This window comes from Lissotriton helveticus, chromosome 6 (genome assembly GCF_964261635.1).
Source record: "Lissotriton helveticus chromosome 6, aLisHel1.1, whole genome shotgun sequence".
Classification (NCBI taxonomy): domain Eukaryota; kingdom Metazoa; phylum Chordata; class Amphibia; order Caudata; family Salamandridae; genus Lissotriton; species Lissotriton helveticus.
The window spans coordinates 1,055,191,506-1,055,209,054 of NC_136067.1; the positions used below are offsets into that span (position 1 = coordinate 1,055,191,506).

Below are 17,549 nucleotides of genomic sequence, written 5' to 3' on the forward strand. Positions count from 1 at the left end.
GTGCAGTGCAGCAAACGGGCTGTCACAGGTGAAACCTAAAAGCAAGGTACCAGGCCTTCTCCATCAAACACTCAGATCTGCCGGCAATGCTTCCTATTGGTACACAAGGCCTGCTGGTGGAATAATAATCATAGTTTTTAATTCAGCAAATCAACTACTCAAGGCTTGGATGGCCCACTAGCCAGCACAAGGCTTTAGGCCCAAAACCAGCAAGGAAATGACAGCACCTACTGATGCATGATACCTCAAGCAAGCAACACCTATAAAGGATACATGTGGAAAATCCTACGATGTGGCAACTCACAGACATGCACATACGCACACAATGCATGTAAAATTGTTTTTGTTGGCCCCAATGTGACATAGAGTGAATGATCTGCACTATTCAGAACTTGAAGTTCTTGTCATGTTTGTGATAATGAAAATCCAGGCCCCCTTGAACCACTTATGCTTTTTTATTCACCTATTTACCTCTTATCAAGTTTATTAGTAACCTCTCTTTCTACAATATGCCATTTGTGCTCTTGCACAATCCTTTCGATTTCATTAATGCTTGATTTGTTTTGTTATGCTTTTTGTAAAATGTTATTATTGGGGGAGGCGCTGGGCACTAACCCATATAAAAAAAGAGAACAGTGCCTAAAAGCAAAGGTATTCTTTGTGTTTATGAACACGTATTTCAAGTGTAGTCTGTGACACTGAATGAGAAATACTTTGTGGATGTGCTCCAAATGAAAGAATACCGTCTTTCACAGTGAAGCTAGGAAATGGGTGGAGTGGGCTGGCCCACTGTCCCATGCTGTATGCTGTAGTGGACAGAAGAAAAATGTACACAGCACAATAACTGATCAATGGATGAAGAGGGATGGCTGAAAGCACCTATAAGTACATTCAAAATGTAATTTTAGTCAAAATCAAATTGTGTTGGCTAGTGTCAGACCTAAATATAGCTTGAAACTTGTGGGCTTATTAGGCTGATATGGATATACTGTAATAAAACTATTCATGTACATGGGCAATCCTGTGCAGTCTTATTGAGCTCTTCTCAAACTTCTTGAATTGCCTAAACATCTGGTGAGTCATTTGTATGTCACATGATGGAGAAAAGAGAACGCAGGCAACCAGGGATAACTAGACCAAGCATCTCATATAGTTCAAAGGTAATAACAAAGATAAAAAGTTGTCATCAAAATACATGTCACTGGGTGCTAAGCACTATTTACCTGTTGTCCAAGGGTATACCAACTTTATTCCAAACAATAATTGGAATACGCTTTCATACCATTACAAAGTTCATGTGTTAATCACATATCAGCTAAGTTTAAAACAATAAATATAACACAAGAGCAAATAACAATTCAGTATGAGTTGTCCAATATTTCTCAATTCATTTCTTCACAAGCATTCTCAATGTGGTATACATCTCCTTCAAACAACAAGTGTTTCGTCATATAGGCATGGCGCTCTCAAGACATACCAGGGCTATTGTTTCAGGACCTGAGTTGATATTGTAGCTTTTCAAAAAGCTAAATATATGTACACATGAAATAACTTGTATCTTCTTGTACTGGATGTGCATACTTATACAGAAATAACTAGGGCTGAAGGGAATGGTGTTCTTGCCTAGCCGGCATATGCAAACACACTCATGACCCTAATACAGAGCTTCAAAAGACTGATGTTTTGTCTCTACCTCTCCAAGTTGGGAGTGGATTTAGTGTTTCATCAGAATGTTGCACTGTTGTGTGTCATCAAATGTATAAATGTAACACAACAGAAAGAAAACAAGCCTTTGCAATGCAATAGGTCTCGCATTAGGAACGTTTGAGCTATTGGTATTGTAAATGACACATTTTTTATTTATGTGTTGGTTTTGAAAATAGCGAAATTAATAGCTTTGTCATTTATAATGCCAATAGTAATAACTTTCGCAAATGTGTCACCTATAGCATTTGTAATGCAATATGTGTTGTATTTACGTGACTTAGATGTATTGATATTACAAATAACAATGGCTTTTAATTTTGTTTTAATAATTAATACTTAAATAAAAGTTATTGTAATTTATAATGGCAATAGCTTAAACTTTTGTAAATAACTTTTGTGAAGATTATGTTCAGTGTATTTTATTGTGACGAAAATCCAAGAACAGAAGTGAAATATTAACATCTTTTTGTGACATTTGTAATAAAGCTTGAAATAGTAAGAGAACATATTTGAACCAGTTGTTGTTGAACGGTTGCACAGATTGATGCTGTGGTGGCGCTGAGTGATGTTGTGGTGGCGACGAGTGATGCTTTGGCGTTCAGTGATGCTGTGGTAGCGCATAGTGATGTTGCGCTGCCCCTGAGTGATGCTGTGGTGATGCTGAGTGATGCTGTGGTAGTGCGATAGATAGAGTGAGTACGATAGACAGATAGAGTGAGGGCGATAGGTAGAGTGAGGGCAATAGATAGAGTGAGGGTGATAGATAGATAGATAGATAAATAGATAATTAGAGTGAGGGCGATAGATAGATAGATAGAGTGAGGGCGATAGATAGATAGAGAGATAGATATATAAATAGATAGCTAGATAGATAGATAGATCGATAGATAGATAGAGTGAGGGCAATAGATAGATACAGTGAGGGTGATTATTTTTTTAAATAAACCATTTAACTGTAACAAAGTCAATAGCAACATTTAGTCAAAGTTCTGAAATACTGGATCATCCCATGCAGTTTACGATAACAGGGTAGTTAAGATTCACTCGACCCTTTTTCTTAAATTAGGTAAATTTTTTACTATTCAAAATAAGAGACATTCAGGCAAAGGAAGACGGAAACCCGAGTCATGGTATGACAAAAATTGTAGGTTAGCGTATAAATCATTAGCCTTAGCAGTACGCTCAACTGATAAGGAGACTATTAAGGGAGCCAGGAAACATTACAAAAGGACGCAATTCGAAGCAAAAAAAGTATGGGATAACAAATATTGGGACGATCTGCTAGAAGCAAGCAAGTCCAGAGACATGACGGGTTTTTGGCATCTGGTGAGGTGGGGCAAAGGGAATCAAAAACCACAGCCCGAAAACCATGTCCCTCCTGAATGCTGGACAAAGTATTTCAGGACCCAGTTTGCCAATGATAATTGTTTCCCATCAACTGTTTTGGATCCAATCATTCGTCCATTAACTAATAGTACACTTTTGTTTACCAGGAAAGAAGTTGATTATGCCCTTAACTTAATCCCCAAAGGTAGAGCCCCAGGCCTCGACAGAATACCAGCTGATCTCTGTTTACATAATAGAGAAGTCTGGGTTCCGTACATTGAATTACTGGCAAATGCTATTGCAAGAGGCACTGCCCTGCCGGATACATGGCGGGGAGCAGAAATTATACCTATTTACAAAAAGGGAGACCGCACTGATCCAGCTAATTATAGGCCGATAAGCCTAATAGCTTGAATGCAAAAAGTTGTGGCCAGAATGTTACTCCTCAGGATCCAGAACTGGATGGATGAATCGGGGGTTATGTCTAATTTACAGGCTGGCTTCCGACCCTCCACCAGTACAGTGGATCAAGTTTTTAGGTTTTCCACAATTTACTGGAAATGGGTAATTTGGGGGGGCGGTACACTCTACGCAGCATTCGTTGACCTGAAGGCTGCATTTGATCTTGTCCCACGAGATAGGTTGTGGCGTGCGCTTCATGACCAAGGCATGCCACCCGAGCTGCTAACAGTATTGATCAAATTGCATGATGATAATTATGCGCAGGTGAGATGGGGCACCCAGAGTCAGATGACTGACAGATTTCCAACGTTAAGAGGTGTCCGACAAGGATGTGTGCTGGCACCCACATTATTTACCCTATATATAAATCGGGTCATAGATTATTATAGAGATTCCCACACAGATGCTCCTAAACAGAATGGTACCTCGGTTCCATTGTTAATGTTTGCCGATGATACCCTCCTAGTATCTAAGACCCAGGAAGGGCTTCAGAAATCAATCGGCTGCTTTGAAAAATTCTGTACTGACCATGGGTTATCTGTAAATGTTTCTAAGACCAAATTCATGGTCATGCACAAGAATAAGAACATCAGGGGCAGAGTTTTTATGAATGGGGAACTCCTGGAACAGACGAACAGTTTCAGCTATCTGGGCATTATATTAGGCTCTAGGCTTCAGTGGAAGCCACACATGTCATATTTAACCTCCAAGCATGCTCAGTTGACGGGTGTGCTAACAAGAGAGTTTAAGTCTTCAGCCACCAAACCACTGACCCCAGTACTTAAAATCTACGATACAAAAGTTAGATCATCTATGTTATACGGTGCAGAACTATGGGGGGTTTCTGACATTACGGGCTTGCAAATGGCACATAATACATTTCTTCGCTGTATAACAGGGCTCCCACACGCTACACCTCTTGTACCATTACGTTTGGATTTGGGGAGTAATAGCTTACAGGATATTTGTAGGTTTAGACCAATAGCGTATTGGAGGAGACTGTGGGTGACGCCTGAACTCTCTCATTATGCGTCAGCCTTCCTGGAAACACGAAACATGGATACAGGGGGTAAACTCATATGGTTTAGGAAGGTCAAAACTTTACTTAAGGCCATAGGTATGAGGGAGTTATGGGACAATCCCCAGGAGAGCGTATTCCGCTCAAAAACGAAGCTAAGAGAAGCGTATTGGGCGATGGTATCACAAGAGGTGTTCCAGTCACACACCGACCCTTCGCTCACTAGGGCTTTTTTGGAGTTGAAACATTTTCCTTCGTACGAGAGATATTGGGATTTAATTACATCGCCACTTGACAGGAAACTGTTTCACCAGTTTAGGGTTGGGACCCTCCCTCTTAACTCAGTTACCTGTAAATGGTCAAAAAGTAAAAATGACCGCTCGTGCCCTTTCTGTATATCACACACGGAAAGCATTGCTCATGTCCTGTTTGAATGCCCAGAGTATAAAGCTCCTCGCTATAAATGAATTAGGTCGATCTGTATCCTAAAGGGGATTCAGACTGGGACAGCAGCACTGAGGATATTTCAGGCAGATTGTTCTGATGCTTTTGTGATCGCGCTTGCAAAATTTTTAAAGTGGATGTGGTCAATCCGTAATAGCAAATTGAAAGTACTGTAGCTCCCATAAACCCATTGTAGTATATCTGTGGAATATTTTTTATCAACTTTTAAATGTTTTTATTTACAACACAATATTTATGTTTTTTAATTGGTCATGATGAATTACCATGTTTGTGGAAATTATAATCTGTCGATCCTAAAGATGTAACTTCCTGTTAATATTATTGTTATGTAATGTTTTTAAATTTTGTGTCTTTTGTGACTCAAAAGTCGAAATAAAGACTAAATAAATTGAAATTGAAAGTTCTGAAATTTGTCCCAAAGCTTACTTGAAGTAGCTCCGTTAGACAGACCTTCGTTTAGTACAGGAAGGGTTTGGAGTAATGAGTTCTTGTCGCTTAGACTCATTCACGTAGGTGTTTGCTTTTGGCTTTTTGAGCTCTCAGCAAATATTTTAACACTGAACGTGGGTCACTTAAGAAGTGCTTACGGCAGAAGAACCTTCATAGGAATGCCTTGGCCCAGGAATGACTGCCTACCAGGGCACCTCTCAGGACTGACGTTTACATAAGTAGAGGCCCTGGGCGTTGCAAACCGCTCTGCTGCTAATTACTGTGATTTGTAGCCTAATGGCTGGTAATCCACGCTTGTGGTGCTCTATGTATGTCATTTCGGGTGCACTCTAGCGATGCACACCTTTTATACAATTTTTCTAATGGGAGTTTGTTAATCATATTTAATCCTGTTATTCTTTCCTGCTGCTCATAGTCTTTTTGGTGTGTGTTGCATATCAATCATCAGTGCATGTTATGAAAGAAAGTTCCCTGTTTTCCTAATATTCTATGAAGAGAAATAAATCTGCTTTATAATGAAGGCTCTCATTTTTCTTTTACATGCTCTTACACATACATGTTGAAAGTAATCTTTATCACTGTCTCTACGTACTTTAAAAAACTGACATTAGACCTTCATTTAATGTCTATCAATGCAGTCACTCAAGCTTGTAAGGCCACGGTATGTGACTATTAACATCATAGAGCTTATAAACAAACAGATGAGGATTCCTGAAGAAGCTTATATAACTGTTAATACACCCACATTTTTGTATTACTATACTTTTCAGGTGATTGTACTGCTTTATTACGTATTGCTCCTTTGCGCACACAAATCCTGCTGATGTTTAAGCTCAAGTTCCAATTACATGTAAACTACTTGTGGAGGTGTACCATTTTCCACTTTTTTTTTTCTCGCAAAAAAAGGATTATTTAATATTCAAAAGGACAAAAATATATATGTTCACTTGTAGACAGACATTCAAAAAAATAAATAACATGAAACTGTGAGCCCTTATTATTATCATGATGAAAATAACTTTGGGACCCGTTCTCAACCATGCACTGGCAAAGGCAGTATCTTGCCCTTTGGACCTATTGTCTTTGCCAGTTGTTTTTAGCTAAGCTGTACAGCATCTGCAGTGTTGTGTAACATGGCTAGGGAAAATAAGTAAATGTTTATTTGTTTTTTTTAAAATTAAAAAGGCGCAATTACGTGGCGGTCACGTTATTTTGAAGGAGTGTATGATCCTCCTATGCTCATGCCTACAAAATGACACTTTTTTTTTTATTTACGGAACTGGAAACGTAAATTTCCACAGAACTGAGTGGAAGGTTGACAGGCAGTAACAACAAGCAGGAAGTGGGATAAGGTAGGGGGTGGGAAATGGTGAGCAATTTCGCGGCCGCTTTGATGTTCTCAGTGGCCACGCGGCTCACTGAGAACATCAAAGCGGCCGCAAAATTGCTCCCAAAAGTTGCAGGCGGACAAATGGTGCGCGCGCCCGGCACACATGCACTGTACCCAGTCTGCCTGCAAACTTTGGGAGCATTTTTAAAAGCCCCTTACTTAATTCTCCCAAAGCATCCCTTACGCAATGGCTATAGCGAGACCTAAAAAGCCAGGCAACAAATTTGGAGAATTTTCCAATATGATTAAATCTCTGCATGTGAATAAGACATGTGTTTTTTATCTGAATGATGAAGAATCCATATGAGACACTGAGGCTCAAAGTAGTGACAGCAGAGGTGTAGCTGGAGTTCTCTTTGAGAATACATGGTAGACCATAGGAGAATAGTGGTGTAAAGGATTGTAAAATATATTATGATGAACTGAATATACAGGCTGCTTCGTTGTGGTGTAAGACAGGAAGCTAACTCAAAGATGTACATCCTGCGACTCCAAACAAACAGGTACACTCACCTGTGGAACTAGTCATGTTTTTCCTAGTTGCAACATCTTCTTGGTCTTCCACTTCCTCATCTTTAATCACAACGGAAATGACCTCAGTTGCTGCTGCTTATAAGAAAAATCTAGTTTAATGATTTTTTACACAATAGAAAACAAACATTAACTACATTGTGATCGCCAGTGAAAGTAGTTATCAGATATCTTTAATGAGTCACAGTGTTTTGTCCACTGCTATAAAGAATTGGTAGATTCTGTACAATAAATTGATCAAGCAAGCACATACATAAAACACAGCCTAATTTACAGTGTAATCTCCATGTATAAATGCCCCATCTTTAGATGTTGCTCTAGAGGAACTGGGAAACGATTCCCCTGTCCTTGCCACCATGGCTGAAATTAGAATCGACCACTTAAATATTTTCAGAACATTAACCTCTATCATGCTGCCAGGGAACATGGGACTCGACCAGTAAGTTATTGTGACAGTCTGCCCAGTGCACTGGTGAGGGCGGGGCTAAGATTATAGTTTAGGGTATAACAATCGTACCCTTCTTTATTTGAATATATATACTAATTACACAGGGCCGTAAATACCTGAGAACAGAATGGCACAACTATTGTTATGGGCTATTCTATGAAGGATACCGCCTCCTGGTTGTCCCCTTCACCGCCCCTTTACTTTCCTAGTAAGTACCTTTGCAACATGAACCCTTATAATTTCTCCACAGTGTTCATCTATATTCCAGTTCTAGCTCCAAGCTGGATGGCTTTCTGCTAGATATTGAGCACATATAGAAAAGAAAGCCAAGGAGGCCCTAGGAGAACTTAACCTCATCCCTGGAAATCATAAAAAATATAGAGAATCCTTCGAAAGAATACTTTCAATAGAATATGTTCCTAGTATAAATAAAACGGACTGGTCGTTAATTATTAGGTTTCTGTATAAGGAACCTACAATTCTACTCTTTTGTTCTTTGTATTGTCTTATTTAAATGTCTAGGTTACTGTTACACCTGTACTATATATAGTAGATCTGTAAAATGAGATGTAATAAAACTCCTTAGTTGGCTATTGCTGTATGTTGGTTTCTATATTGACACTTTACTCAGAGAATGTGTCACAATAAATCACAGTCAACTAATTTACTTCTTAATATGGCACGTTCTGTTATTCACATGTGTACAATGCCATATTTTATTCTTTATTGGTGTGCTCTCATGTCTATCCCGATACTGAAAGTCTCATTTCCAAGTGTCACCGATTTAATAAATTTGTAGGAATATCTAAATCAACGTTAGTGGAATGATCACTGATTTATTGTTCTGAGAAATGTAGATTTAACACATAGGTGTTCTTCTTAGTCATTCCAAAGTAAAAGATCAAGGACAGCAACATATTACGCTTGGCAGCCAGTATATAAAGGCTACACATACACTTTACTTATCAGTGAAACATGCCAGGACATACAGGCGGGTAAGAGTTTTTAGTGGATAACATCTTTTCGCTTATCAGTCATGACCAAAGGGTTGTTATTACTATGGGGGTCATTACGGTGGCGGACCTTCCTCCATCGGACTGCGATTTTACCCGCCACATTACAATTGCGGGGGATCCAGACTGCGACGTGGCGGACGCAAAGACTGTCCATCATGGAACCGCCACAGGCAATCGTTACGAGCGGAGCGGTCTGCATCCATAAAATGGCCTTTCCATGGCGGCAAAACCGCCATGGAAAGGTTGGTGGGGATTGGTTTGGGGGCTTGTTGCGGGCCCCCCTTGTGTTGTGGGGAGGTGTGGGTGCACTGGGGGGGGGGGGTACCCATGGCACCACTCCAAAATTTCACTGCACCAAGTGGCAGGCACCGTGTGGTGCCTGCCAAGTAGTGCAGTGAAATGCACAGCATGCATTTTGGACATCGCGGCGGGTGCTGCAGTCAGCAGCACCTGCCGCAATGTTAAAGTGCAAAAAGCGACCGCATGGTGACGGTCGCATCCTAATTGGGTGTGCGGGACTGCGCATGAATTGCTGACGGTCCCGGTCACCACCACGATGGCGGACGGACTCCAGTCCGTCCGCCATCGTAATCGGCCCCTATGTAATATCTAATTTATACAGAGATTAATCTCCTAGCTAAATGTTGGAGTCCACTGTGGAACATGCATGATCAGGGAAAAATCCTTCTGTATATGTATAGTGAGAACTACTGGCCCATCTTTTTGTTGTTGACCGAATATTGAAATTATTTGGTATCACTCACATGTGAAAGGGTTAGCCCGGTGGCTTCTATCGTTATCCCGCTTGTCCACATGACACAGATCTTCCTTTCCCTTGACTCTTAGTGAATAGACTGAAGAAGCAATAAGAGGACCTGTCATTAAAAGTAAACATGATAAATATTTACAGCAACTTGTGGAATAACCAAATATAATGCAGTATACACTATGCAGAATATGAGATGATTGAACATCCACCACAATCTAACTAAACACAGAACTCTGTATGCATTTTATTGTGAATTACCTAATCGGATAAAGCATGACTCTCCACGATGATTTAGTACTTGGGAAGAAGTTAACAAGGGATAAAGGTGGGCTATACAAACTGCAGCCTTGGGAGATTCGATTCCATAATTTAGTGCATACAATAGTACAGAGGTAACCTGGATTACTCTCTGGGTGTATGCCCGAGAAAAGCTGCACAGTGTCCATTTACAAGAACTGATTCAAACAATCACTCAAGAGAAACAATAATTTCAGAATAATGCACGCAATTTGAGGTTTACAACCCTTGTAATGTTTTTTTTCTCCTGAAATATTATATATATAAATATATATATATATATATATATATATAAAAATCAGGTTCACTTCCTCCATGAACACCGGGACTCCATGACTGCGGTGCAAAACAGGGATAGAGGTCGCCCCTATATAACATGTATATTACATATATGAAGAAAGCACAGCTACAATTTATGTGATGTTGGGTGATGTTTCTAAAGAGGCAGGTTCAAACAAGTGTAAAGCAAGTTGCTGCCTAGAGACATGGCATCCCCACGTTTTCTTTTTTTAGCACCATGAAGCATTTTTCTTTATATCCACTTCAGTTTACACTCACTTCAGTTACCAGACCTTTCAATCATAATTGATTAGCTTCCATTTTGGTCTGCATCTCAAAATACATTTCCAATGAATACCTATACATTGCCCTGTGCGGGGAACTTTAGATCATCTCCTTCTCTGCAATGTTTCAAAAACCTCACACCTGTTCTATTATTTGGCTCGAACACAACTCACCAAAGCCAATAATCTGCCATAGGTTGCTTTATCTTACCACATCACATACTCACTATGAATTATTATGAGAACAGGGTGCGGCCATCTTCCCACTTCCTGTTCAGTCAGTGGCAGTGGAATATTAGAGGGGTACAAATCACAACCACAAATTAAACAGTATGCAAAGCAAGCAAGACACTTCCTTTCCTGCCTACAATTCGAAGAAAAATGGAGCCAAAAACAGTTAAAAAATATACTGGCTACAAAGCACATGTTTCACTGTAAGTTTAAATAATATGGGCAATGAATATGAAACTTTTCTTTTCATGCATTGCAGCAAGGACCCTTAGGCATCAAGGCAATAACATCAGAAATAAGAGCTCACAACTCATCAAGAATTCTCAGACAAATATCAGCTTATGTGGGATACTCATATGGGAAACCCTCTTGTTTTGTTCTTAAACATCAGTCTGTTATTTTCTGAACATATACGTTTTGTTTTCAAACCCAGCTTCTAATTTTTGGTAAATTAGCTAATGTGGCCTCTCAAATACCAGCTTATCATTTTCTTCAACTACTCATATTTACTACTGCTTATCAGGTACTGCCTCAAATGTGCATGCCAAGGATACCTACATTAAGTCAACGATGCACAAGAGAGCCGAGGGGTGATCACTATATGCCTGGAATGTGCTGTTATGATATGGATGCCCACCTGATGTCTGGGGCATCCATGAGATGCGGGAAATACCCACTGTATGCCAGAAATGCCAATCAAATGATGGGGAAGGTACAAGATGTTAGAGATGTTAAGGATGTTCACCAGATGCCTGGCGCACCCAAGAGATGTGGGGGATACCCGCTGTATATCAGATATGCAATCAGGAGTTTGGGTAGGCACAAGATGTCAGGGATGCCCACCATGTGCTAGAGATTCCCACCAACAGCCAGTGGTTACCACCTTATACCACACGACTTGGGGTGTCACCAGCGGTTAGGGCTGCCTAGCTGAAGGGTTGTCAAATATTTACAGTCAGTAGCACATCTTAAACTGGTGGTGATAAAAATATCACCCCAAAGAATTAACAGTGGTGAACTGTGAGGGCAGTGGTTTTCACCTATCTGGAGTATTTTTCCTGTCAGCAATGTGCAGAATGTCATAGTGGTCGGTATTTCCCACTTACCACTGGCATTAGGGTTACCATCCTTTCCAATAAGAATTCCTTATTGCTTTCTGTCTTATATTGGGCTCCTTACTTCTTGTACGCTGTCTCTTCAGCTTATCCTTAAACCTAAACTCTTTACTAGTTACCCATTTCTTTTTGGGATATGCCTTCCTGCTGTCATAATAAACATAATGTAACAGATTTAGAGTGCACCTTTACCCACAAGGAGAACTCCGGGCATAATTGAGAGCTTCAGCCATGTATTGTTACCTAACTCAACTGGACCCATTTTGGATGAAGAATAAAAGGCTGAGTGAATTCACTAGGTTTTGAGCCAGTAACTTTAGCATTAACAAGTATTGGCATAGCCAATAGGACTCGCTTTTGGAACTTATAAGTGTTTAGCCATGCAACAGTTGATGTTGTTGCACCAAGGATATTGTCCTGCATAACTAAATACATATAAGGTCTCAAAAGCAGGACCTACTGGCTATGCCAATGCTTGTATTATCTTCTTCCGAAGACCCTGATCCATGTAGGTGCACAGCTGGCAGCAGCACAGCCCTGTCCAGTCTGACCCCTACAACAGTATGGGTGCAGCAAATAATGTTCTTCTGAAGAGGCGGAAGGCTGTCCAATCATTCACACATCAAATTTGAGCCTGGTCCTGTATGAACAGTGCAGCCCAAAGTACCAGTCTATTTTATTCTGATTTAGATTTATTTTTATCAAACCATGCATGATTAGGGTAGTAAAGCTTTTCCTTTGCAAACATGACATTTCCAGCAAAACTTTGCAAGCTTTTCAACCATCAAAACGATTGAGACCCAAAAAAATTCGCTAAGAAAAACCCTGCACAAAATTGGGAGTTTTCTTCGGCATAAAAGCTTTTTCAAGTGAATGTTTCTGCTTTCAAACGTTTGTGATAGTTACAGAACGCTGGAACATTTATGATGTGATGTAAATGCTGTAAAAGTGCTGCAGAAATACTGCTGACCTGTCTGACCTGTTTATCTTGGGCGCATTCTTTGAGTACGTTACAGGGGTCATCGGCCGTGTCTTCCCTCATTTAAACAGACTTGTGTATATCAAATTGGCAAACACGTTCGAGGCACGGAGAGTTTAATTGTTTTCATGTGCAGGCTTTGAAGGTATGTTATGTGCTTCTCAGAGGCACACATTTGCAACAATATAGACAGGGGCCGTTTCCAGACATGACAGAAACAAATAAGAGAGTCTGTCGTATTCTTCGAAAGAGGAATTTACGGATTTTCAAGGGAGTTTAGATTTTTGGTATTTCACTAATATTCAATGCAAGAGAACCCCACGGCAGTAAACTACTGTTTTTATTTTCTGAAAGTACTAGCAGCCTGGTGAAACAAGCGCCCGCGCCGCAGTATCAAAGAGAGAAGAGCAAGGCGGGAGAGCAGGGGCGAGGGAAAGAGCAGAGAAGAAAAAGGGGCGCGGCAGCAGGGGAAGGGGCCTGTGCGATTCCCTTGCAGGAGCGTGCGACCATATGGCACCAACATATGGCGCTGCGCGCTCCCGCAAAACAAAACGCCAGACGTGCACCCGTTGCCATTGCAAGCAATGCAACGCCTGCACGTTTTTATCCCCCAAAGCTGTGCCGATGGCATAAGCTCTCTCTCCTATGCAGCGCATGCGCGCTGCGTAGGCGAGACCTAAAAACAGCCCTCTGGAATCAATGCATCAGTCCACTGATTCGCCATACCCAGCACAGGGCTTTTCTTTGTCACACTCTCCTGGTCCTTTTGATTACTCCTTCTGCTCTTCCATCCTTACAGCCCATTCTATTTATTCTCCTCATGTTTCTGAATTCAATCTCTCTTACTAGCCATGCTGCCTCGCACAATTCTCAATATGATTGGTTTCTAAAATAGTTTTACTCTCCTAGGCTTAGTGGCAGTCTCCTGCTTAACAGTGAACACTGTGCATTATTCTATTTACCATTTTAAACATTTGTATATTGACTGCATAGTTGTTGTACTGCACTTTGGTGTAAAGTACTGAGCAAATGAAATAAAAATGGCAATAAAACTCTTCTGTATAATAAAGTCCACACTGTGGCATCCAGATGGACACTAAATGCGTTTTTCTTGGACTTTCTTTTCAAGTATTCTGGGGGAAATGTAAAACAAAAGGAGAAGAGGACAGTGTGTGACTCTACTTTAATTAAGTAGTTAAACCAAAATACATTTATAACACGCACTGGCACAGCCAATAGGTTGGGCATTGAATGCTGAGCTAGTGGACTTGCCAATGTTTCATTCTTTGAATGATTGTTGGTAAAGTAGAGCTGAAAACATTAAAAGATGGCCACCTAAACATGTGTAAGCATGAAGACACATGGGCAGATATTTTGGAGTAGAACTGTTATATGTTGTCAAAAACCATTGTAAGATGGCTAGACATATGTGTACATGCACACACAACAATCTTTTAACTTTTTTTGTGCTAAAGGGTAAGAAAAAACATTCAGAGATAGCCACACATCCATGCACATAAATGCACGGGTGGTTATTTTCTTATGTTTTTTTTTACTGAAGTGTAATAAAAACAATTCTACGATAGCTGTCCGTGCTTGCCGACACAAGGGTGGGCATCTCTGAATGGTTTTAAAGCACTTTTGAAGATGGATGCTGTTCGCAGTGCCCAGGTGAGATATGGTGGACTTCAGCTGGTAGCAAAGGCCTGGTAGTACTGTCTGTGGTGCAAACTTTATTGAGGAGACTACTTTTTAAATTAATGTACACTTTGCGCACAGGGTTTAATCCTGTCACTCCCAGAGAGGGAAGCCAGTGGCTTAAGTTGGCTTATCCATTACCTAATGCTGTATAGTGTGGAGGGTGGAAGCAAATTCTAATTGTCATACAACAGACCAATGGATAAAGAGGGCTGACTGAAAGGCCTGTATATAATTATGTATTTTGAATTTTCGAAAAACTATAGGGCTTGACTAATGCCTGACCTAAAAATGTCTAGAATAGACCTGTTCAAATTTGTCTGCCAATTCAATTCTACTGACTTACACTACAGCGATAAGTAATATAAACTTACCCAGAGAAATCAAAGCCTGGTGGATTTCATTCATCACATTCTTGTAAAGTTCCTTCTGCCATTCTTGTAAAAGCTTCCACTCCTCTTCGGAGAAATAGGCAGCGACATCATGCAACGTAACCTGTGCCTTGAAGAGGAAAGCGTACACAATAAACTGCGTCAAAGCAATAACTGTGTGGTATAAAGTTTCCCATGGCAGTCAGAAACCATTTCATTGTGTCAATCATGTTAAATCAAACATCAAAATATTTTTATTAAAAATATAAGATATCCAATTTCAATCCTTGTCTTTCACAGCAGTACCACTCTGGCCCATCATAGGTTTATGGGTTTATTTTGAGTGATTGCAGATACATAAAAACTAACAAACAATTTTTGTTTTCTTAAGTATGGCAGATAATAAAAAATATAAAATTAATAGGATCAAGCAGTTGTTAGCTTATGACTGCACACAGGTCCCTTTACCGGGCAGTAAAAGAGACTTGCATGGTGTTAGAAGCTAGTGAGCAAATGCATACATTCCTTTGCCTAATAAACCCAGCTTATCCATTTTTCAATCTCCATAATTATAACTTCAGTTTGAATTTAAATTCTTTTGCCTGTTCAGTTTCTGAAACATTCGAAATGAATAGTTAAAAAATTACAGTACAGACCATAAAAAAGAATTTAATTGAATGAATACAGCTTCACTAAACGCTCAATATAGCCTTAGAGCCCGACACAGCAGGCTCTACAGGCCATTAAAGGTACGCTCCAGAGATAAAGGCCTGAGTCAAAGTCGAGGGACTATAACAAGGCTCACCATTCCAATGTTCTAATAGTACTTCCACAAAACAGAAACAATGATGCCCTATCTTTTGAACTGAATTGATCTGAAGTGTGATGAGGGCTGAATTAGTGCCTGTTGCTGTGGTATTATATATACAACAGACGTCTTATGGTGGTGTTGTTATCAGTTCTCAACTGGCAAGCATCATAGCTGACTCAGTTGCAGCAAAGTTAGATTTAATGTTGCAGTATGACCCATTCGTTTTTGGAATTGTATTGGTGCTGCGGTGATTGTCCTACCGTTTCATCAAAATCGTACTGACACTACTCTGCTCTACGTCCCAGAACACCTTTCCACAATATTGCTCTCTAGGGATGCTAGCGCACCTCACTGCATAGCATACAGGGACACCATGCTGCAATCAAATGACCGAGGAGGTCTAACATGCGAAACAAAACCCTAGAAACACTTGACTTTTTGACAGACCTGCCTTATAGGGAAATTAACACACCACACTGTCAGTGGCGTAACAAAACTTGAGGGCCTCTCTCTTGCAAAGTACATGGAGAGCCCCAAGTACATGGAGAGCCCCCCACCGTACTCATTCAGGAGCTCTTAGGCTAGTGTGCTGTGATTAGGGGGCCCCCTCGCACTGAGGGTGCCTTCATTACGCAACTACACTCTAGAAGTACGTAGGAGTACAGCCACCAAAATGTGGTGTTGCTTGATCACATCTGAAATACTGAGTTTTAAGCCCTGTTCTTTATGGAACCGCACAGTTTACTCCTCTACTGCCAAATCCCCCCCCCCCCTCTCTCTCCTCTCTCTTGCTTACTTGAAACCTGCTCTAGGACTCTCTTTAGCCCTTTTAACAGGGTATCCCTTTTCCAGGCTGGAGGTCAGAATCAATACATCAGGGAAAAGGACTGTGCAATAAAACTTTACAGGTAAACTTTACAGGTAAACAAATTGTTTCAGCTGACAATCTGAAAAAAAGATGTAGGAATTGCTTTAGACTAGTGAAGACTTCTCTCCATGCCAGTTTGTAATCCTACAATACAAGACCCAATACATTTATTTTTTGGAACCACATATCGAGGAGAGGTCTTTCCCATATTGCTAGGTTACCACAACATCTTACTGCAATCAGAAAAAAACACACAGATAATTGCAGTAGGGTATTCTCTTTACACTAATGCCAACAAAGAGGATGAGTTAAGAAATAATTACATTTGGAGTTTATTATACTAGGTCAAACAGTCTCCCTGGGTCTTAGTGCTATTTTGGGCCGGCTATTGTGCAATAATCCCCACAACGAAATTCACAAGACCACATGTTTGACAATGAAGAAGTCATGTTAGAGTTGACTGACCAGTGTTTTAGCTCCTGTTATCGGTTAAATACATAAGTTAAATTGCTTATGTTAATTGCTAGATGGCAGAGGTTATTTGGTGTTCGCTTTTATTGCAAATGTCTTAGATACATATAAAGGTATCTTAGAAGGTGCTTTCTGCACATTTCGTTGGTACTTCAGTGACTGTTCTGCCATACGGAGAGTGCCACAAGTCTGCTGTCTACGGCTCCTGATAAGATGGTTTTTTTAGGTCGCGGCTAGCGATGAAGCACATGCGCTGCTCGCCTTGGCGAGACCTGTTGTCGTCGGTTTCTCTGCCGAAGGGGGACAGGAGATGTGCACGAGTATGGACAGGTGTGCACTCCGTACCCGTGCACATCTCCTGTCCCCAAGTAGGGCTGGCATTTGAACACAGCACGCGCATGGCTTGCATTTACTTTTCCTCCCTTCCCCTCTCCTCCTAGTTAGTTTCAGGGTTGTGCTGCTCCCGTCGCGCTTTCACTTTCCTAGTGCATGCGCCCAGACAAAACTGAGCGCGGCGCCCGCTTCAGGGACACCGCTTTTTTTATTTATTTATTTTTATAAAC

The 17,549-nt window shown here is 40.6% G+C and overlaps 1 protein-coding gene across 6 annotated transcripts in view; it reads right to left on the reverse strand.

The window, feature by feature from the left end:
• Positions 1 to 17,549, reverse strand: part of LOC144763258 (zinc finger protein 773-like) — a 137,773-nt gene that overhangs the window by 41,320 nt on the left and 78,904 nt on the right. For 2 of the 6 annotated variants that reach the window (XM_078648704.1, XM_078648700.1), the window contains exons 2-4: positions 14,840 to 14,966; positions 9,578 to 9,688; positions 7,332 to 7,427 (exon numbers count right to left, since the gene is read on the reverse strand). In XM_078648704.1, the coding sequence (XP_078504830.1) occupies positions 7,332 to 7,427; positions 9,578 to 9,688; positions 14,840 to 14,966 (334 nt within the window). The remainder of the gene's footprint in view (positions 1 to 7,331; positions 7,428 to 9,577; positions 9,689 to 14,839; positions 14,967 to 17,549) is intronic. The other 4 variants (XM_078648701.1, XM_078648703.1, XM_078648702.1 and 1 more) reach the window with 4 other exon arrangements.